The 22,657-nt window shown below is 41.4% G+C and overlaps 1 protein-coding gene across 2 annotated transcripts in view; it reads right to left on the bottom strand.

Annotated features, from left to right (window-relative positions):
* Window positions 1-22,657, bottom strand: part of PHYHIPL (phytanoyl-CoA 2-hydroxylase interacting protein like) — a 51,764-nt gene that overhangs the window by 17,808 nt on the left and 11,299 nt on the right. The window contains exon 1 of one of the 2 annotated variants that reach the window (XM_051617606.1): window positions 14,382-14,528. The exons of the other annotated variant lie outside the window; for it this stretch is intronic. Within the exon in view, the coding sequence (XP_051473566.1) occupies window positions 14,382-14,487 (106 nt within the window). The 5' untranslated portion in view covers window positions 14,488-14,528. Of the gene's footprint in view, window positions 1-14,381; window positions 14,529-22,657 lie in introns of those variants that run through there. 2 annotated transcript variants of the gene reach the window in all.

The following is a 22,657-nucleotide window of genomic DNA, read 5'->3' as shown; positions in this document are numbered from 1 at the left end:
ACGATTTAGAAGAGTCTTACTGAAATCAATGGGATTTAAGTTGAGTTACCTGAAGGCTTCTGAAAACTTGCCTGCAGATATCTAACAACTCATACTTAGAGCTGAAAGTGAATTGTGGAGACACACAAGCTTTACAAACTCACAGCATAAGACAAAACCTGACAAAATCTGATCATCAAAAATCTGTGCAGTGCTACACTGCACAACACTGATGTTATTAAGATTAAATTCTTATTAGGTAACTTGATGTCTTGGAAGTATTTAGTATTTATACTTTGCTCATTCAAAACTAAATAACATTTCCAGATTGTCAATAGCAGTAGAAAACCTAGGCTTTTTGATACACTGAGTACTAAACATGGATGCAAGTCCCTGCTGATACAACTACACCTTTTTAGAGTTTCCCCTACTCCTTATGGGTATTTTTTGGAAGAAAATTTTTATGAAAACTGGGTGCTTCTATGCTTCTATAAAGTACTTGGTGTTCCACAAGGCTGAGCCCCTATTACCCAATTTCTCCTCTTTCCTTTTCACATTATTGCACATAATCAGTAAAATGCTGAGCTGAACACACACATGTACACATAAAATTTAATTTCCACTTTGTTAAAAATTAAATGGGGAAATAACAAAGAGTAAGAAATTTCATTATGGGTTAAAATATGCTACAGGAAGGCTGTGAATAATCACGTAGGTAAGCATTACTTCACTAAGGACTGGGAAAACTGTAAGACATTAAAAATCACCTAGCCCAGAAGATTAACTTGGCATGCCATCATGCCCACTTTCACCCGTTATCTAAGATATGCAGATCTACCGATCCTACTATGCTGTAAAAATGACCAAATCTTTGTGGCAGAGGGCTGAGAAATGGTGGGATCTCCTTTTATGATCCATGAATATCAAAAACAAGTAAACTTCATTGGCCAGAAAAGCTGAAATAGAGTGCAAACAACACCAGCAAACACCTGCATCTTGCTCCTCACCCTGTCTACTGAATGATTCATTTATGCAAATAGATTTATACCGATAACTCTGTTCCCACTGAGGTTATCTTAAACTGTTAAATACTATCGTTTTTATTTTTTTGCTTGTCATGTTGAAGCTAAATAAGCTTCTTTGCAATCTTCTATGGAATGAGAATTACACTGTGACAAAAATAGCTACAGGTGAACTACAGCTCCTATTGGTACATCATGGGTTTTTGTGCCTGTGACCACCAGATCTAGAGTAGTGCAATTCTACCTTCTTTAAACCAAACAGGTCATCATAATACAGCACAAACACTGAAGTCACTATAGTATTTACTATTAATTTTGTTCAGCACAGCAAGCTTGCAGTACATGGGTGGTAAGTGGCTGTTCTCAGCATGTGTTGACTACAAGACATTTTAAAAACAAATTTTAATTAAAATGAACATTTCTCAGCTGCTGAAAGGCAATGAAGTTAATAAGGATTGCAAAAGACTCTAAGCCATGTTCTAGCTTAATTTAAATGTCATTTAAAAAATACAGCCACTTACACATACTAGAATTTGTGTATAATGCATAACTTCAGTTATATGGAATTCCAAATTTTGGAAGCAAGTAACTACATCAGAAACACTACTGTAAAAGCAGCTTAATTTATCACATGTACTTTACTGCAGGAGAAGCCTGTCAGGCATCCATGAATCCTTATAAAGCTCTGACCATACTTCAGACTGCCCTCAGCGCCATCCTGTGATGTGTTTTCAGAAGGATGCTATCTTAGCAAAAACAGGGAGTGACATTTTTCAGCAGACTCCCACCCTCATGATTACTAAAGTGGCACATTTTCAAGCAGGAAGGAATCTGGACCTTCTTATGGCATGAAGTTTTTCTCTTCTGATGAATAAACAACTGAGACTGTGGAACTGCCTGTCGCCAAGACTAACAACAAAAGAAAACAGATCTCATAGATGAAGGCACTGACTGTATGACCCTGAACAAGTTGCTCGAGGCCAGATTCCAATCCAAGTTACACAGCTCTGGGTCACTGGCCTAATAGCTCCAATGCTCCTCCATCTAATACAGTGTAACTAAGGGCAAAGCATTAGCCTTAATCTTCTCCTGCTTTTAATATTAACTGTATATTAGAGAGCGGCCTTTCATGATTTGTACTTTCACTTGCCACTAAACAAAAGAGAGAGGCAAACAAACACTCTGATTTTGGTTTATCACTACAAACTTTATGCTTGGACTTTGAAATCTCATTCTTATTTGGTCATCAACAATTTGTGCCATTTACTGCAGCTGCATCTTAATCAAAACAAAAGATATGTTCTCTTCCTCAAGTTAAGTCATGCAAGTTCAAATCTAGCAAGAAGAGGTAGTCTTGTATTCACATAAGCTTTAATTTGACCTGCCAGATTGTCTGAAAATTCCAACTGCCTTGATCGCAGAAGGGTTTTCATTTAAGACTTATTTCAAGCAAAGGGTAGCCCAGAAAGAAAGGCAAAACATCACTTGAAGGGCAGTAGACAGAATTCAAAGCTGACAAACACAATTTTACTAACCACATTTCTTGAGAAAGTAGGGTGCTCAGTGTGAGTGGGCTTTTGTAACTCCCTGGATACCCTGGCAGTCTGCAGCATGAATGAGCATTTCTTTAGTTCAGCACACTGGTAATTGCTGTGTGCTTTCACATAGATCTCTTGTGAGGAAAAGGATTTGGCTCTGGTTTACACCAGTTTGTGCTTTTTAACTGTTATTTGAAATGTACTACATCTTCACATTAATTTAGAAAATTCTACTCTGTAACCTGTACTATTTTTCTTTAATTTAACTTTATGCAGGTTTCAGACTTTCATGTTCTGACAAATAACATTGGGCTTTTGAGAGCCTTTTATTGATTTATTTTTGGCAGAAGCTGGATTTGTTCTGTTTTGTTTCATTTTTAGCTGGTTTCCTAGGGCAACAAAACAGTCAAGATCTTCAGATGTGGCTCTGCCATTGGATGACTGTTACTAACTTTTGAACCTCTGACAAGAGTAGAGAGCTCATATATAATTTAGGTTGCTGCCAGTTGCATTAAGGTAGGTGAGCATGCAGAAATGAAAGAGGACTATGTTAAATACTTCTTATCCAGGGGAAGGCTACAATGAATGAAAGATTTTCACAGACACTAGAATGTAAAAATGACACAGCTATGAATACTGTACTCAAAAGAAATAATTAGGCAGAGTTTTCACCATGTGAGAATTCACCTTTCACTCAGACACAGTGTATCACATCGACTGTGTGGGATTATTAAGTCTTGACTCCAGTTCATCATTTTCCTGTCCTAACAGCATTTGAAACAATCATGGAGATTCTCTAGTGAAGATTGTCTAATGACAAGGAGAAAACTAAAACTGAAGTTTTGATGTAATTAAAACAAATCTACAGCAATTCTAAACTGTCAGATTCAAATCCATTGGTATGCCATGGTACTCAATAGTTCTGGAATTATTTTATCTTTTTAAGTACAACTTGATTGGATACTTTAAGTAGTTTCCATTACAAAGTCCTCTATAGTCTTATCATTCAGGCTATCAAACAGTCATTGGATAATGACAAGTTACCAATCATAACTATGGTTAAGGCAAAATTGATTTATTACCTATAGAAGAACAGAGCACAACCTGCTACAAATTCGCTAAGCCAACCAAATCCCCTTGGGTATATTACTTTAAAATAATTCATATTTAATTTTTCATATTGTGAATTTACATCAGTTAAAAGCATCCCAAGTAATGCTTTCCAGCTCACACTCCCTACTATATGAGCTAAATATACCAAGCTTACTAAGAGTTACTGAAGACTATTTCCACTGAATGGCTTCCATCTCAAGCACTGCATATTTACATTACAGCTGACAGCCTCACCAGGCAGCCTAGGTGGTTTGCTGATGGTGTGCTTAAGGAAGCAACCCAGAGTCAGCCAAGCATTACAGAATATACAAAAATAGAAGGAGGAAAATCAGTATTTCATTTTTCACATACAGGAGCTGATCCTCCTGTTTTCCTTGCACTTGTACAGGTATGAGAAAGCACAGGGTACCAGACATTTTCAGCTCACACTGGGGCACTGGTTTCCTGACATGTCACAAAACTTGAAGTTAAACTCTAATACTCTCAAAAAGCTGCTGTACTCAAATTCCTGAAAATCAAGTATGATTTAAGAACTCCATGCTGTCTAAACAGAGTGACAAAGTGAAGTACAGAAGCAACATATTCAATGGCTTCAGGTTCCCAAAGCATGGTACACAGCAGTTCACAGACAGAGGAAACAAAGAAATGTACCTGGAGTTTCAGGTGCCTCCATCTAGGGTGTGAAAGAAAGTAACCTCTACACATGTGCAGAAATGAGACAACCCCAATGAACTGTGTGTGAAGTCTTACTGCTCAAAATTGTCCGTTCATGAAGGGTAAGGTTGTAGATGTGTCATCAGAGAACAAGGAACACTAGCTAAAATTCCAGAATGTTCCACACAAGAGGGACAGAACTTTCACAGAATTGTCATGGTTGGAAAGGACCTCCAAGATCATTGAGTCCAACCATCCACACAAAAAATCCCCCCCCCCAACCAAACCCAAAAGCACACCCCACCAACAAACACCCACAAAAACCCCCCACAACCTCAGCCACTAGAGCATGGCTTGAAGTGCCACATCTACACATTTCTTGAATACCTCCAAGGATGGCAACTCAACCACCTCCCTGGCCAGGCTGTTTCCAGTGCCTGACCACTCTTTTAGTACAGAAATTCTTCCTAATATCCAATCTAAACCTCCCCTGCTGCAACATCAGACCATTTCCTCTTGTCCTGTCATTATTCACTTGGGAGAAGAGGCCAACACCCACCTCCCTACAACCTCCTTCCAGGTAGTTGTAGAGGTTGATGACATCTCCCCCCAGCCTTCTCTTCTTCAGACTAAACAACCCCAGTTGCCTCAGCCGCTCCTCGTATAACTTGTTCTCTAACTACCTTTTCTGTGATGCAATGGTTTCCGTGAACAGATAGCCTTGGGGATTTTCAATTCCTTTGATTAGAAATATGCCTTGAAATGACATTGAAAGTGTAAAGACTAGAAATTTGTCAGAAACGTTAGCGGCCTGAAAGCCACATGTTTAGTACTAAGCATTTATATTAAACTACTAGCATAAATTCCATCATAAAAGTGTGTCTAAACTTTATGTCATCAGGTGCACCTTAGTAGCATTAAAATACAATCTGCTGCTCACTCTGTTCTTAATTTTATCCCAAAGTACTCATATATACACTCATGCATAATTTTTCTTTACATAAGCTGGATTTAAAAAGACCACTGACACAGTGTGAACCACTCCACTGATACTTGTATACCAGTACTTATGGCTGGCCAAGATCGAAAGAACCATTTAACATCTTTTTATCCTGCTGGATTTGAAGTCTATGTGTCTTCAATTCTAATAAGTATGCATAGAAGTGAACTGCAAAGAAACCCAGAATAATCTTTGAAAATGTTATTCCTAGCCCAAAACTAAAGACTGATTAAATCCAGACAAACTGTGATCTAAAGATAGAATACACACAACAAAAGTTAAGAAAATACAGTAGTTGTAAAATCTTAATTGTGCTGCCTTATAAAAGCAACTTTGTTTTTACATGGTATAATTGATGGCAACGGTGCATCTCAGGGAATAAACGTACGGGATGTGTGACAATTGCAAACTGCAGAATTCTCCTAATGAGAGTGCAACAATACACAAAGCTTAGCATGGTAATTCCTCAAACTAAAACTATGCTTCTTCTAGAGATGGCAGCTGTGTCTGACTTAACAGTATTGGAAAAATAAACTCCAGGTACAACTCCATACATGGAACTAAGAAAGAATGCAACTCTGATAATACTCTCTGCCATTCTGAAGGAATGAAAGAGTAACACCAAACTAGTTTTAAGGTTTCCCCTTTTTGGCAGCAGCTGGAACTGTCAAGGCTCAGAGAAATTGTTGTTAGGTTATAAAAACAGTATAGCTAATAATTGTTTTTGAAAACATCCATGCAAAAGAGCTCGTTCATTCAAGCATAAATAAAACAAGAACACTCTGTGAAAACAATAAAATAAAATTGATTAATGATTCAACTACAAACACTGCTGTGAAAACTGATCCTGCTACAAACACTACAACAAATTCTAACCAAACCTTTTGTGCTGAAGGAAACATTTTCAAGATCAAGTAAAGGATAATCCACTGTATAAAAAGCCTAGAATTGAAACCACAGGAAGTGATCCTGGAGCAGAGCTTTCCTTAGTTCCAACATCATAGACATTGCATTTCTTCATACTTTCCTATAGCAGTGACATATTTTATACATGTATTTGTATTGGGTTTGTGTGGCAAGGTTTTGGGGAGGGATGGGGGAGAGGGGCTATGGGAGTGGCTTCTGTGTGCAGCTGCTAGAAGCTTTCTCTGTAGAGCCTAGGCCAGTGGCTTCAAGATGGATCTGCCACTGGCCAAGGCTGAGCCCATCAGTGATGGTGGTATTGCCTCTGAGATAACATTAAGAAGGGGAAGAGTTGCTGTGCAACAGCAACTGCAGATGGAGAGAAGAGTAAGAATGTGTGAGAAATGGCCCTGCAGACACAGAGGTCAGGAAAGAAGGAGCAGGGTGGAGTGCTCCAGCCACCAGAGCAGAGATGCCCCTGCAGCACATGGTGAAGACCATGGTGAGGCAGGTTGTCCCCCTGCAGCCCATGGAGGTTAATGGTGAAGTAGATATCCACCTGCATCCCATGGAGGATGCCATGCTGGAGCATGGGGATGCCCAAAGGAGCTTGTGACCCCTTGGGAAGCCCACACAGGAGCAGGTTTGCTGGCAGGACTTGTGACCCCATGAAGGAACCATGTTGGAGCAGTCTGTTCTTGAAGGACTGTACCCTGTGGAAAGGACACACACTGGAGCAGTTCATGAAGAGCTGCAGCCCGTGGGAAGGACTCACATTGGAGAAGTTAACAGAGGACTATCTTCTGTGGGAAGGACCCTATGCTGGAGCAGGGGAAGAGTGTGAGGAGTCCTCCTCCTGAGGAGGAAGGAGCAGCAGAGAAAACATCCCCCTGTGTTGCTGGCAAGGGAGGAGGTAGAGAATTTGGGAGTGAAGTTAAGGCCAGGAAGAAGGGAGGGGTAGGAGGGAAGGTGTTAAAGGATTTGTTTTTATTTCACATTATCCTACTGTGATTAAACTAATTTCCCCAATTCAAGTCTGTTTCGCCTCTGATGGTAATTCCTCAGTGATCTGTTCCGGCCCCTACCTGGACCCATGAGCCTTTAATTATATTTTTTCTCCCCTGCCCAGCTGAGGAGGGGAGTGAGAGAGCAGCTTTGGTGGGCACCTGGTTGTCCAGCCAGGGTCAGCCAACTATTGTATCATGTAGTGACAATGTTAACACTGTTTATTCAGACACGTTTATACATTTTTGAAGAAAGCAGTCTTCAAGTAAATGCTTAAAACTTCTATCACCAGAGAAAATAAAATACAGTGGAAGAGTCTAGGCTGTGTTCAGCCAGAATTAAATATAGCCTTTCAGGACACATACAGCACAAAAGGCCATGCATGCTTGGCAGTACAGCAGATGTACCTGCTGTACCAAGCAGACTAAGAAAAACAAACTCAGCCTGTAAGGACTTCTAAGGATTGCTTCCTCAGTTGTGGTTAAAGACACTGGCACTACTTCAGCAGCACAAATGGAACTGAAAACTACCTTATTCAGAAAAGCTGGGGCCTCCAAACCTGCTTTATAGAGGCCATGAATAATAATAGGTGGAAGAAATTACAAGGAATGGATACAGGAGGAGATCATTCTAGATTTTGGAAGAAAAAAATAGAAAATTAATGAGGCAGAGAAGTCCCAGAAGAAAAACCAAAGGTCAGCATGGTAAGTTTCAGCAAGCCTTTGGAGACAATTGAACACAACAATGTCTGACTGGAACCCACTGAAAAATGAATGACAAAATACTAGAGAACTCTAAATAGGAATGTGATACAGTCTTTCCTACTCCACCTCAAATGACAATTGGTCTAGAAGCTATGGCTCTGGGACTAGGGACCTCACTGGAAAGCTACTGTAAAGGCTGAAGTGGATTATACAGGCATAACTGGAGGATAAAATACTTGCATTGGTGAACTGAAGTAAAAGATATAAGTAAATAATTGAGTTTTCTTCTCTCCCACAAATCTAAAGATCATTTATGAAGACTTCAAAATAGTTGCTTGGCTCCATTTAGTATTTTTCTGTGTCTTAACAGTAAGGAGTATTACATGTGAAAATCTTAGTCTCTGACAACCATAACAAGCATTTTTCTTTGCAATAAGAAAGCATTTAAAGCTATGTACTAGATTTTAGCTCCTACCTGAAGCAGCATTATTGCTTGCCACAAAAAAATTTAAAAAATAAAACAAATTAATTGCTAATTTGAAGCTCAGACAGGTTAGACAAAATGTTATGGAAGAAATAGATTTCTTATTCACCATTCCATCATTCAAACACTAGAAAAGTGATACAGTTTGCATTTTGAAGAGAGTGAAATTTAGTATCCAAACTTGCAGCTGAATAGATTAAGATCAACAATAAACGCACCTATGAATTTTGTGTCCCATCACATTATCATAGCTACAAGCACCTCTCTATAATGCTGGATATGGAAATGTGAATTGTTTATTGCTGTGCTCAGAACTCTCAGTTAAAAAAAAAAAAAAAAAAAAGACACGCAAAAAATTATGCAAGGCCAACAATTCAAGACACTTAAGTATTACTGCAAAATTTTGATCTCCCAGTTGTCCTTCATGTGTGTGTCTACATAGAAAGTCAGTATTCCCTATCTCTGATACTTACAGGATAACATTTCAGAAATAGCACTGATATTGCTACATGATGCCAAAAAACTGGTTCAAAGAATGCAGGCAGAGAATGGATGATGCCACTTTATCCCTTCTGTTTGAAAGGCAAATGTGTAAATGATACAGCCATGAAAACTCCCATATTCAAACTCTAGAAATAGCTTTCAGAATACACCAGTAATTCCAACATAATAAACTTCTGAAATTAAGAAGGAAACATGAGACATGCTCAAATAACATGGAAAGCCACAGATGCAAGCCATTTACATAAGACAGAAATGACATCTTATCTTGTATGATGTAATGCTTTTATCCAAGCTTGTTAAACTGAACCATTTTGATGCTGTTAAGTGTTTGGAAGGTGATGAAATCGATTTATTCAATGGAAGCTGGCCAAGACACCAATTCCAGTTCTGATCCTGATTCCCAAACACTGTCTTCAAATATATGAAAAAAACAACTTTAAAAGCACTCCAGTGAAATCATATAGTTTAAGCCATCAATAGCTAGAAAACATCAGAATGAAGCATATGTGAATAACCTGAAATCGGCTCCTGACATAATCTTTAACTGCATGATTGCATACTATTTTTTCCACATAAATTCTGACTCATTCAGAATACTTAATGAATAGTGCATACATAATTAACTATTTTTTCTTGTAACAGCTATTTGTTATTGTTCAGCGTACAGATGCAGGACTTATTTGCTAAACATTTTTCATATTCTGCCCTGAAGACAAAAATATTGATTTCATCATGGGTTTTTCCGTGCACCTCATAGGTTTTCCAGGCTCCTAAAGTGCCTGGCTGCTTAAAAAACAGTCATTATTTTATTTTGAAAACATACCTATGAGGGGAGGCAGTCATACTGATTCCATGTCACATATAGAAAACTGAGGCACAGAGAAATTAAATTATGGCTCCTATTTTTCAGTGCCTATTTAAGGTATTTAACAAAGCTCCTCAAAGCATTTAGCATGGTTCTTTGCATGTTCAAAGTTCTGCTTTCACTGAAGTGAGTCGCAGCTGTTGACTCATCATACTGCTGAAGCCCTGACACCATGATACCAGGATCAAGCACCCAGAAAAGGAGAAACACAAGTAACAAACTCCTTTGAAAAGTAGGCAGTTCTTGCTCACTTCTATGCAGGAAGTCTGGAATAAACTCCAGGTTAGAACTAAATTTCTCTCTCTTTTCTTTCTTCTCCCACCTTGTTTACAACATGACGTATCCCCAGCATTCACTGCACAACACAAACATCCCAACACCATGCTGGTTCCGCACAGAGGACCAAACTTTCACCATTTCCTAGCTTTGAGTGCCTAACTCTTTAAACTTGATAACCTATTATGCCTGCAATTTCTTAGGTTTTACAAAATGGCAACTACAAAAAAAAAAAAAAAAAATTAAATCTACCTGTGGCTTCATATCAATTGCCATATGGGTAGCCTGCAGCACTGGAACATTTAGCTGCACAGAAGAAGGCATGGATGCTACCACTTGAGCTAATGGACCAACTATCAGCTGTACCAGACTGCCATCCTTCACATAGATAAGCCCTGAAAGCAAATGCCATGCTTAGCCAGTGGATTTTAGAGCTCTTTGCTGGCAAATGAACAAGGAGAATTTGGTATTCTGAGTTCATGTGGGGCTTTGGAAAATGGCACTTGCTCATACACACTGACGTCTCTCTGGCTGTCACACCAAAACATGGACACTTCTGCCCTGTTCCTTGAGCTTGCTCCTGTCCCACCCCTTGCTGTATCTACCGGTCACACTTAAAAACTCCTGTTCTTCATTTCTACAGCTGCCTTTTCAGTCCCAGTCTCTTTGCTCAGCAAATCCTTGTTCCATTTCTTTGCTCCTAACCTCTGTGGTTGAAACTGCCCAGTTCCCCCTCTATATTCTCGATATTTTCTGTCTCTTCTTTGCAGACACACCCCTAGGTTTACTCTTCAACAAGTTCCCAATTCTCATTTCATCCTTATGACTTCAATTCATCTCATCTTTTTCTCAGTTTTACTTTCCTGGGCACCCTGCCTGAACTTGGATTACCTCTCTTGCTCTTTCATCTTCTTTTCCTGTTCTCATTCAGGGTTATTTTGCCCACTTCTGTCTTCCCGTTTAATCTTTTCCTCACAATTATTCCCAGCATTAAGTCTTTCCTGTTCTACCCTTGATCAGGTACTGTCTCAATCTCTATAAGAAGCAAGCCCACGTGCCTTCTGGGCCAGTTTTTTTGCCCTTCTCCCCAGTTTGTCTCTCCCAAATTCCAACCTCCTCGTTGCAGCATTTCGACAGGTGTCTTCCACTTCCCAGCTCTCTGTGGCAACTGTAAGAGCACGGAAAGCAGATGACAGCGTCACTGCTCTCACCCTTGCAGAACCCCAGCAGCTGAAGTGCAGTATCTGTAGGGGGAGCGCTGATCAACCACAACGTTGAGCTCCAGGAAATTCAGCTGCTAAAATCCAAGACTTTTCTACCAAGTCCATGAAAAGCACAGTTTTTTCAAAGCCTTATGATTTTCTGCAGTTAGATATATTTTCATAGAATTGGCCTGCTCGTGACAAAAAGATCAGCTGTCTACTAAAGGTTTCATCCCTAGGTAGGGCTAATACAAATTTTATAAAAAGGTCACCAGAATTTTTAGCACAGATTAAACTTTCTTTCCTGTCCTAAGTTTACAGAAATATGGCTGCAAAGTTCAAACACAGCACAGAAAATTAACAAATGATACACTTTCTCCTACACACAAGTCAGCAGACCTCTAAGGAACTACATGTTAGACTGTGCAGTAGAGTAGTATCAAGCTGTGCTACTAAGCTCACCTAAAATAATAATAAAAAATAATATAAGATGCATTTTTAAATAATAAAGAATGCTGAAAACAAAACCTGATAATTTGCTTTATAATTTTCCATTCATTTTAAACCAAATATTAGCAGGTGTTTGTATTTTTAAAAAGTATCTCAAAAATGCATACATTTGTTTTCTTTCATTTGATATTTTTAAGTTTTCTAAATGGTCCTGATTCATTAAGAGAGATGACAATGCTTTCAAAAACAACACTGAAAAAAAAAAAACAAACAGAAAAAAACTGAAAATACATTAATTGTTGTGGTATTATTAATTGCTCACTCCAGTTCTTGGATTTCTGGCTCCTGAATACACCTCCATAAGAGGTATAACCCAGATTTTTTTTAATACAAAATGCTTCGACAGTAATTCCACCATCTTAAAAAACAAGAAAATTATGTTGTTATCTGTATAAATATTCCATTATTGCTTGTGTTTGTACTGCAGCACTTCCTGCATTTCCAAACTAATTGCGCTGCAGAATTTATCATAGTTGGATATGTAATGTTACAATTTTGTTGGTTGCCTTTAAATTTACTACATCTTAGAGATCAAAGACATTTTTAAAACATGAAAATCCAGCATATTTTTAATTTGTTACATGTAACATATTGGTATTCATCACAAAACTTGTATCAACTTCAGTGATGCCAACATATTAAGAACTACATCACTTACAAAACAAACAAACAAAAACAAAATGAAAAAAACACCCTAAAATAGATTATTAGTATTTATAATATATATGCCCTCACTAAACCCAAATACCTAATTAGGGATCTAAATGTATTGCGTATACTTTTGCACGCTCATCTAAAAGATTAATTCCCTAACCTCTGCTTTCTTGTTTTTATGTTTAGCTTTTTGATGCATAAGTGCCACCTGTAGGAAATCCTGAAGTATGCTCAAGTGCAGTCATGGGCCAAATTAGGCAGTTACATATTTTACATGCCCACTATAGGTGCCTCCTTCAGAAATTCAACCATGTAACACAGGAAGCAATTGCCCTGTATGATAGTGGCTTACTTGCTGAAGATGAGTTTGTAAAGCCAGTTCCACAGGAAAGATTTTTTCCAGTGAAGCCCATTCAAAAGGGAAATAAAGTAAAAAATACTACATTTTTCCATTTGCTTGCCTGTACAACGCTATTCCATAGAAATCAAGCAGTCCTTAACTACAATATGTTGAGCCAAACAGAGTCTGCAATGACTGAGTACTTTGCAACAATTACTTGGGGTAGACAAATATGAAGGATTGCATAATTTATTTATCTCTAACAAATATATGTTAAAAAGTGTTTTAACAAAAAAATGGTCTAGCCTCCACTATTATAAGCATAGTTCACTTTCTCAAGGCAGTAAGGCAGGAATGGATGTAAGTGCATATTGCATCTTAACTCAAACACACACAAAAAATCAAAGAATTTCCAATGCAGCTATAAAAACACTGAAAGGACTTTTCGACACCTTGTCAGTTTCTTGAATGTTTCAAGAACAACAAAGAGCTTACAAAAATTTAGCATTTAAAATATTACATGTGCCTAGGTAAAAAAAAGTGAAATACTTAATCACAATTAATTTATAAAAAAAATAGCTGGAAAAGCTGTACCGACCCCTTTCTACAGCCATCACCTACAGCAGTCAGGCTCCAAAAATACAGACATGACAAGGAAACTGCTTCTTTAATTCAACTATATCATTCACTGATACAGTATCTCCAACCCTTGGTATATTTACCAGGTAACATATATTCCACACCCAAAGCACGTTTTGCATCTAAAAATAAGTTATTTTTGATGATGAGAAGACGCGAATAATCTGGTACACGAACACACGTGATATGCCCCCCTACGAGAAAATATTTTTTGGTTGTCTGATCACCAGTCTCTCAGCTCAGTTTAGCAAGGCATAGTCGTTCACAGACAATACTACTCTTTCCGCCACAGCCAGCTTCCAGCATTGTTTCAAGCCCGTACCTGTGTTTTGGCCGCCCCTCGCCCCCCCAGGGGACCCCTCACGCCAGAGCCAGCCCGGCCTGCCGGGCGGCCTCCCCGCGCCCGGCGCTGTCCGCGGTGCTGAACCGCCGGCCTCCCGCCCCCCGCCCGCCTCACGCCTCGCACCCGCGGCCGGCAGCAAGTCCCGCCGCTGGCCCGGGCAGCCGGCAGATTCGCCTGCGTATTTTGGGCAGAGGAGCTGCCCTACAATACAAAGGAGTTTGGAGACCGCGAATGACAAAAAGCCCGGCAGGCCACTACCCGTCCCTAGACCGGGACCCTGCAGCGCCTGCTCTAGCCCTCCCCGCTGCCTCTCCCAGAATGAACCCCGGCGCCCATGCCTGGCAGCGGCAGGGCTGTGCGGCAGGCTCGCCCAGGGGAAAACGCGCTGCAAAGCCGGGGATGGCTTAGGGAGCGGCGGGTTTCCCTCCCTTCCCTCCAGCGAGGTGCAACCCTCTCTTTTTTCCTTTTGTTCTCAATGGCAGGAGGGTGGCGGCAGCGAGAGGGGTGGGGAACACTTGCACCTACAAGTAAATGGGGGAATAACAAAAGACCACACGACGCCGCGAGGATTAATTTGCATTAGCATCCATGAGGGCAGCAGCACCTTGCGTCTGCAGGGATTTAGCCCTGTGGATCCCGGACTTACCGTCCCTGTCGCAAAGCTGAATCGCCTCCAGGCTCAGGTTCTTGATCACCTCCTCGCAGGGGCTCGTGGGGCTGCTCATGGTGTGCGCCAGGCGCGGAGCCTCCATCGCGCCGCGGGCTGCCGGGCGGGCGGGCGGTGCAGAGCCCCGGGCAGCGCAGAGCCCCGCGGCAGCGCTTCCCGGCGCCGCCCGGCTCGGCTGGGCTCGGCGGGGCGGCGGGAGCGGATCTGTCGCTGCGGAGAGGCGGGGAGGGGGCAGCAGAGAGGCGCGCTCAGCGCACCCCGGGCGCCGCGTTTAAAGGGGCCGCCGCCTCAGCACGGCCGGGCCCGCTCCCCTCCCCCATCCTGCCTTATGTAACGGCGCTGCCCCTGCGCCCTGCCCGGCAGCCCCGGCCCCGCCCGGCAGCCCCGGCCCCGCCCGCTCGGCTCCCCGGCCCCTCACGGCCCGCCGGCTGCCGGGCGCGCGCCGGCCCTTTCGCGCGACCGACCGTTAATAACGGCCGGCGGGAGGCGCCCCGGCGGGCGCGCGGCGGGAGGGGCTCGCGGCCCGGCCCGCGCGTCCCCTCGGGCCCAGCCCGCCCGGTGCCCGCCCAGCCCGGTGCCGGCCCAGGGGGGCTGATTTCCCTGCCCCGAGCACGCAGTGCCCGCAGCCACTGCCTGCAAACCGCACGAAACGGCAAGGGCTGCGTGCTGTGATCTTCCAGTCACGCAGTTTGACGAAGGAAACACGATCCGCTGCTACAGCGGTAGAACCAGAAAAGCAAGAGGCTGCGGAGGGCAGGACAGGGTGCGGGAGGGAGTCCTTTCTGGCTGCCTGCCCTGCACTTCCCTCCCCTTCCCTTTGTGAGACATAGCTAACCCTCAGTGTGTGCCTGCTCTTTCTACCAAGCTTCTGCAAACGTTCAGATCTCTCTTTTTTTTTTTTCTTTTAACTGGGCAGAAGCAATTCCACCTCAGTTAACAGTTTCAGGAACAAAAACAGGGACGGAAAGGACAAAACGTAAATGAAGAGCCACCAGAGAAGAAACGAAAACCTGCGCAGCACTGGGTGTGACGGCTTGGCTCCCTCCTCAGCACGGGGCTGCAGCCTCAGCGCCTCTGGAGCTGTGGGACTGTAGCCCTTTCTCCACATTCTGGCTGGACTTTGGGATCAAGCTCATTGTGCTCAGATGGGATCCCAGTCTGCAGGCAGAGTGGTTTCCGCATATTTCCTACCACGGGTCACAAAAAGCAGCGCTGGCACTTCTTTGTTGCCTCACGAAACCAAAACTGGCAACATTTGGCAGTTCGAGACACCAGTACCAGCTGCTGTGAGGAACACCAGCTCGTCACACAGTGCCCCACCAAGAAGCTGGAGGCAGTGATGTATCTTGGTCAACATCACATGCCACCCAATCTCCTACTGTGTGACCCTGCTGATATGGTGCAGTAGCAAGGTCCACATGCAGCCAGATGTTTGTCACTCAGGAGTGGCTGCCGGATGGATTTTGGGATTATTCAAGTCTTTATGAAGGTTTCTAGGGACACTAATCTGAAGAAATGAGCCCTGGGGTCACCTTTCACAAAGCCAACTGCTGCTGCCTGAGAGAAAGGAACAGCCTTTAAGAGTCCTAACTCCTAAGGCACCTGCAAAGATCTGTAGTGCAGCCTGGGGAGAAAGTCCAATGCTTAGCGCCCTTCTTGCACCATCTCCTCTTCACCTCCTCCCTTCCTCACTACTCTTCTATTTTTTCCTCCTCTGTCTGCTGTTGTTTCACCATGGCAGGAAAAGTGTGCAGAGGGGTCAGGCAGAGGAGAAACAGAATTAAGTGGGAAGGAAATCTAAAGGAAGAGAAAATTAAAAGGAAGCAGTAACAGACCGGGAGAGAGAGCATGAGTCAATGAGGAGGTGGGAAGGGAGAGGAGTATATGAATGAATGCAGAGACAGAATGAGGACAAATGTAGAATCTGAGGGAAGAAATGAAAGTGGGTGAGACTGCATTCATCAGGTTTTGTCTCTGACAAGCATTCATTTCTTGCACAGAGGCAAAACCTTCCTCCTCAGTATCGCAACTGTTCTTAGCACACAGTCATCTCCTACATAAGGCTGGAAAATTTCTCTCTAAAGGTGGTGTATTTAGTCTCTCGGCCTTAGGTTCCACATTCATTCCTCTCCACAATGTGGCAGATGCTTCAGCAGCTCACACAGTCTAGTTACTTCTTTGCTTCGTTATATAAAGTCCATTTGAAGCAGATCCTGGTTTTGAATACTGAGAGAATCCTCATTTTCTTCTCACTCTATTTTATACAGCTTTCAATATCTACCTTTATTCTCTGCAACTGAAATCAGGTTTCTAAGACGGGAGGGATTTTGCATAGCTTTTTGAATGCACAGTTTTGGGATGTTCCCATTCCTCCAAAGCTTCTCATTTCTCAGCTGCCTTGTAGCAGTAACCCCTGTCTGAGCGATATCTATTCATCCCCCCACACCATTACACATTTTTTTGGAAGAAAAGACTGGTTATTCTACAAGTACTGGCAGACTTCAGTGGAAGAGCAGAGAAACATTTTCCACAGCTCCACTTTACTGAAGCATGAAACAAGCTGGACCTGCCTGAGAGTATTTTGCAGAGTCACACTTCAGACTTCATGCTTCCTTCAGCCAACCGCTACTCCCATCGCCTGGGCTTGGGCACAACGTTTTTTAAAGCTCAGATTATTCACAGATGTGATTCTGTGCTATCATTCTGCAGTGAATTTAGTCCTAGGTATTTCAGTCTCAAAACACACAATATTCTCTTGGTGTTTTTCTTACCCAAAAGAGCTGGACTCGGCTTGTCTTAACAAGGAATAGCACTGTCTGAAGCACAGGTTACATTTGTGCTAAAGGATGACAATGTCTCAACATATAGTCAGAAAGTTTATTTTCTGATGGATTATCCCTGACAGTCTTTAGCAAAAAATGTCACATAACACAAATATGGGTCAACATTATGTAATGGGAAGTCTGCCAGTGGCAGCACAACATTAGAGACAACAGTGTCATGTGTTTAGAATTGCAAAAGCTTGCATAGAATTTGCCACAACAGCAGCCTTTAGCACTTTCAACATTAAACAGCATATTATCAATTTCTGTAGTTCAGTAAGAGTGGGTCTCTGATTAGCACAACCCCACAGAAGGAGAGAAAAGAAGCATTTTCTAGCATGATACACGAACCAGGAAACATGAGCTGTGACGCACACCTCTTGCCTGGCTAGGTTCAACCATCTTGGCTCTCATGCCCCAGCCTGGCATTCACAGCCCCCAGGTAGGTCACCGAGTCCTTGCTGCAGGGCTATAGCTCTACAGCAGACAGGCAGGGGTTGCCAGCCAGCTGGAGAGGTGTATGGCTTCTTTCCTAAAAGCCGCAACCTCATTCAAGCTATAAAAGAGCGAGGTGCTGTGCGCTCCTCTACTCCTCACAAACCAACCCACACAACATTACAAAGCTCTGTCCTGCCTGTGCTGCACTCCATTTTGGGAAAATCGCTCCACAGTAGCTGCAGAATACAGCACAGAGCTTTAAGGCAACCCCACTCTTCTTACTTGAAAACACTTTTGTATTTCACAGTAGCAGGGTTTTTTTGCAAGTCATAAAAGAAACTTCCTTTCTTAGACTTTCAGCCAGACTCAGAGTTCCAGCTCTTCCCTCCCACTTGGGAATAATAAAAAAAAAATCTTGTGTTATTGCTCAGTGGACTATGCAAGCAGAAGGCAGAAAGGCTACAGAAATAGTTTCTAGGAAAGGAAAACAAGAGAGGAGATAAATGGCAGCCTCTCTTTTTTCCTTCTTTTTTGGTTTGTTGTTTGGTTTTTTTTTCCCAAAACATACATTTTCAGCCACTGCTGAAGAGACCATAATGGGCCAGGTAAATCTTTGGCCTAACCCAGCACAATCAAGGAAATGTCCTATTAGCTAAGCCTTGATTCATTACCACACACCAGCACATCATCCTTACCCATCCTGAACACTTCAGAGTATGGAGCCCTTCAGCTGTATCACCTGGGTGTGCAACTCTGAGCAATGTAAACAATTAAAAATATTTGTTCCTCTCAAATAAACAGATATCAAGCAAATTATCATTTTATTAATGCTATTTATGCTGCTGCTTTCCAAATTTCAGTTTTCTAATTAGTTTTATAAAGCCTGAATAAGCATTTAAGAAAGGCAAAAATAATGTATTTGTACCTTAATAAAATGTATTTGTTGCCTAATGGAGTCAAAGCACTATTAGTGCTTAGCATTATCATTTATTAATTTGCTTGTCTTTTAAGTTTAACCTCACTTTATTAGATCCATAGTATCCCTAGAGCACAACTAGAACCTTCTGTTTCCTCTCTCCTCCGTGCTGTTAACCATTCTTCCTACCTTAGTATCATTTTCGTATTTAATTAGTGCTTTATCTTCCAGATATTGGGCCAGATCTTGACCTTTAAAGGATACTACCAGCCGCTTATCCTTGACCATGCTGACTGCTATTCAAATTTACTTTCTGCCTACAGTTCAGTGGCCAGCCTGTGATACCTTTAATTGAATTTTAGCCCAAGCTGACTTGTTTCAGTAAGTCCCTTAAGATATTATGTGACAGAGCATCAAATGCCTTTGTAAAGTTTGGATGCTATTTTGCACTCTACTAATCTTCTGACTTCATCTTAAAGAGACGTGGAGGGACAAAGGTTGAAATCTGTCTGGCTTAGTTTACTGAACTACACCTGTGTCATATCTGGGTCTCATGATACTGGTCACCTCCATATGACTACATATTCCCCTTTGCTTTAATATTTATACTATTTATTTCAATTTGGAGCCACGCCCATAAAACAATTGTTTCCATAGTTACTCTTAATTCAATTTTTAAAGATTTGTGACATTCTGACACTTTATTAGTCTCTTTATACTTCCTCAATTCTCTGTGGGTTTTTTAGCAACTAGTTGTTCCATCAGTTCTATAAATACCCAAAGGGAGACCTCAGATGCATTCGTATGAGTGATGGTATATTATTATGTATTTCTCAGTTACTTTTTCCCTGCAGTTCACAATAACATCAATGATTTCTTAACCAAGCCATTAATCAGAATTTAATCCCCTTCCCAATAAACTTAATGGCAAAAGTCCAATTTGTTTGGTGGGAATAAGCACTGGTCCTAAAATGTATCTCCATATTATAGATTAATTACAATTTAAATTTTCTTGGCCAAGAAATTTTGCATTATTGTGCCTTCAGGACTTATAACAGTCTCTTCATAATGTGTTTAACCTCTTGGCACCTGTTTCAGTGTCCTGTCATGCTGTCCGCGTTTCTCATGTGCACTAAACTTGGAATATAAAAGCCTGTTTTGGTGGTCCTCCAGTTTTCTGTTTCCTGTGCAGTTCATATTTTACTTTTACTTGCTTAAGTAGCCCACAGTGACCCATTCGCTCTTCAGTGTTTCCCATTTTCATTGGAACAAGACCCATTTCTCCTGGCTTTCCATTACAGTATTTTCTAGAGTCTTTCCTACTGCCCTCCCCCTTTTCACAAATGCTTTTCTTACACTCTCCCAATAGATCCTGTGCATTAGATTTTTTCTTATATTACTTGATTTGGATGACATCACAACTCTTCAAAGACAGGCAGGAAGGAGGTACAGTTCAGTAATATGGAAAGTTAATAAAGAATGTCTAAAGTGACTAGCTCCTCAATGTTATCAAACAATCTAATTTTCTTGTACCTTTAGAGCTTTCTCTATAAGCACAGAAGATAGTAATTCTAGATTAATATTGCTGCCTGCCAGCTTTTGTACCATCAGCACCTGCTATGACTGAGGTGACATGGCAAGACAAGAAAGACACCATTGTCTTATTCCCCACTTCTACTATGAAAACAGATAACTGCTAAGGAAACAGAAGGAAAATTACGTTAAATGAATGAGAGGAGGAACACCCAGACATTCCCTCTCCTTGGCTCGGAGCCTGGATGTGTAGTGAGACTAATCTTAAATTTCACTTGCTTGATTCATAGTCACTTATTACAAGCTCATAGCACCCATATACAGGCAGATTAGCTAGAGAGAGTACACAAACAGATCATGAAGTGACAGTTAGTTTATACTACTGTTTTGTTAATAACATCCGCAAGTATTTTAATTAAACCATATTCCTCTCTAAATGGTGTCCTATCACCATCATTGGTGTTCTGAATATATGGCAGCCCTGTAGTATGTAACTTATTAATAGCAACCCTTACAGATTTCCAGTTGCTGTAAATTTGCAGTGCCCTGAAGTGCTTTAAGTCAGTGGGGGAATTGTGAGCATTCTGTGAGCCATGAAAATCATAGAACTGACTCTGGAATCTGTTAGTGACTGATTTGCTGCTCCTGGTTCTTAAACCAGGCTGCATGGGAGGATAGTTGCAAAGGCTACCTTTAGCCTAGGGAGCTTAGGATCTTTCCACAGCTAGTGGGAAGTGGTAAAATCCTCAGCAGAGTGTCTCAATGGGAGCTTAGTGTGGGTGCTGTGGGTTGCTCCAGAAGAAATACTTTCTCTTCATTCTACAAGAAGCTGAGGAGAAAAGCATCCTGAGGCTAAATCTAGTCTTTGTGAATACTCCCTAAATTATTCCTCATGTGTTTGCAGCAGCTGTCTATGACAATCTGCAGTATATTCTGGAATGAGAAATGAGAACAGCAAACAAGCATGGCAAAACTCTCTGTCCCAGGCTAACACCAGCTCTTCAGCTCTTTGTCAAAAGTTCAGGGGGCTTATTATACACTACATGCTCACAGGGACAGTGATGGTTGCAAAGCAGAGCAAGTAGTCATTTATCGAGGCACAGCTGTTGCCTACTGACAGAGGTCTGACAGTGGCTCCTGTATGATGGAACGTGGATCTGTTTTCAGACTTGTCTGATCACTGCTTATCTGTGACCTGATGAATTTGCATCAAAAGTCCATCATCTGTGAATTCTTTTCCTCTAATTTCCTTCTTTTCTTTCATGCTAGCTGCTAACCCGATATCTTACATGAGCTTTTACCAAATTTACTAGAGTTATTTATCTATTTTTTTTTCCATTTTAGTACCACTAGTATTTACCTTCCTAATTATCTCTGCTCTTATTTTTCTTCATTTTTAGTCTACCCCCATCTACTCCTATCTGTCTCAATGCCAGCTTTTGATTAAAAAGTTGCCACAAAAATTCCATGTAGCCACTGACAGTACTTTTTCAGGTTTGACCACATAATATCAACCTGGTCATTTCTGGGGCAGGGAGGAGAAATGAGGTTGCAAATGTATATAGTATTGTATTTAAACACTAGTCATCTAGATTAGCCCTACTATTTTGCATGGGCAACAGCTAAGCTGCTACAGGTTTTTTTCTTATTTTTTTTAGAACAGTCACTACTCTTTAAAACATATTTAATAGCTGTAGCTCCATCAAGTTAATAGAGAGGTTGCACCAGTCTAATTACACACACATCTACAGTGATGTAGCTAATGTAATAGAAAAACTGATCTCAAAACCCTCTTAATTTCCATATACCATTAAACAGCTCCTGCTGGGAATGAACTAGCCCTGGTATTAGGAAAGTACTGAAACCCACAGAGTATTTTTGGAGCAGGGACAAATGTTCATTTATAATAAAAAAATCTAGAAACCTACTATTACATGTGCATTTACATTCATAAAATGTATTCAAACAAAATAATTGAGAAAAGGCAGATGTGGCACAGAGCGAGTCTAAGGAGAGACAGAAAACTGAAATTCTTTAGCACTGACCAAGAACTACTCACATTTGCCTAATAATGAAATAGAAATGAGTGTCAGTGGCACTAAATTATATCCAAATCCTCCATTCTCTGCAGAGATTTCAGGCCTGAACAAAAATGCTCCATGACCACTTTTTTATCTACTCTGTGGTTTTGTTCTTTCTTGAAGCTGTGTAATATATCACTATAAACAAGAGGGAGCAAACGAAGTATAAATCAAGCTAAGTCTGAGCGTTAATGAGATTAGCAGCCATCAGACCCATAGGCTATCTATAGCCTGATCACTAAGTCTTATGCCCTCAGGAGTTAATAACAGGGTTATCACAAACACCAAAAGGGCATGTGACTGGCCTCTACATGAATTGCAAGCCAACCTCCCTGCTTCCAGCACAGGAGACCTGATGTCTGATAAAAATGTAACAACAAATAATTCAGGGATAAAACACAGGAAGGTGCTCCAAGATGTTTTCAGGGCTTCTTACTGACAAACATGACACACATTGGGAAGCCC

Source organism: Apus apus, chromosome 4 (genome assembly GCF_020740795.1).
Source record: "Apus apus isolate bApuApu2 chromosome 4, bApuApu2.pri.cur, whole genome shotgun sequence".
Taxonomy (NCBI): domain Eukaryota; kingdom Metazoa; phylum Chordata; class Aves; order Apodiformes; family Apodidae; genus Apus; species Apus apus.
The sequence above is the reverse complement of the archived record's forward strand: the minus strand, read 5'-3'. Positions and strand labels throughout refer to the sequence as shown.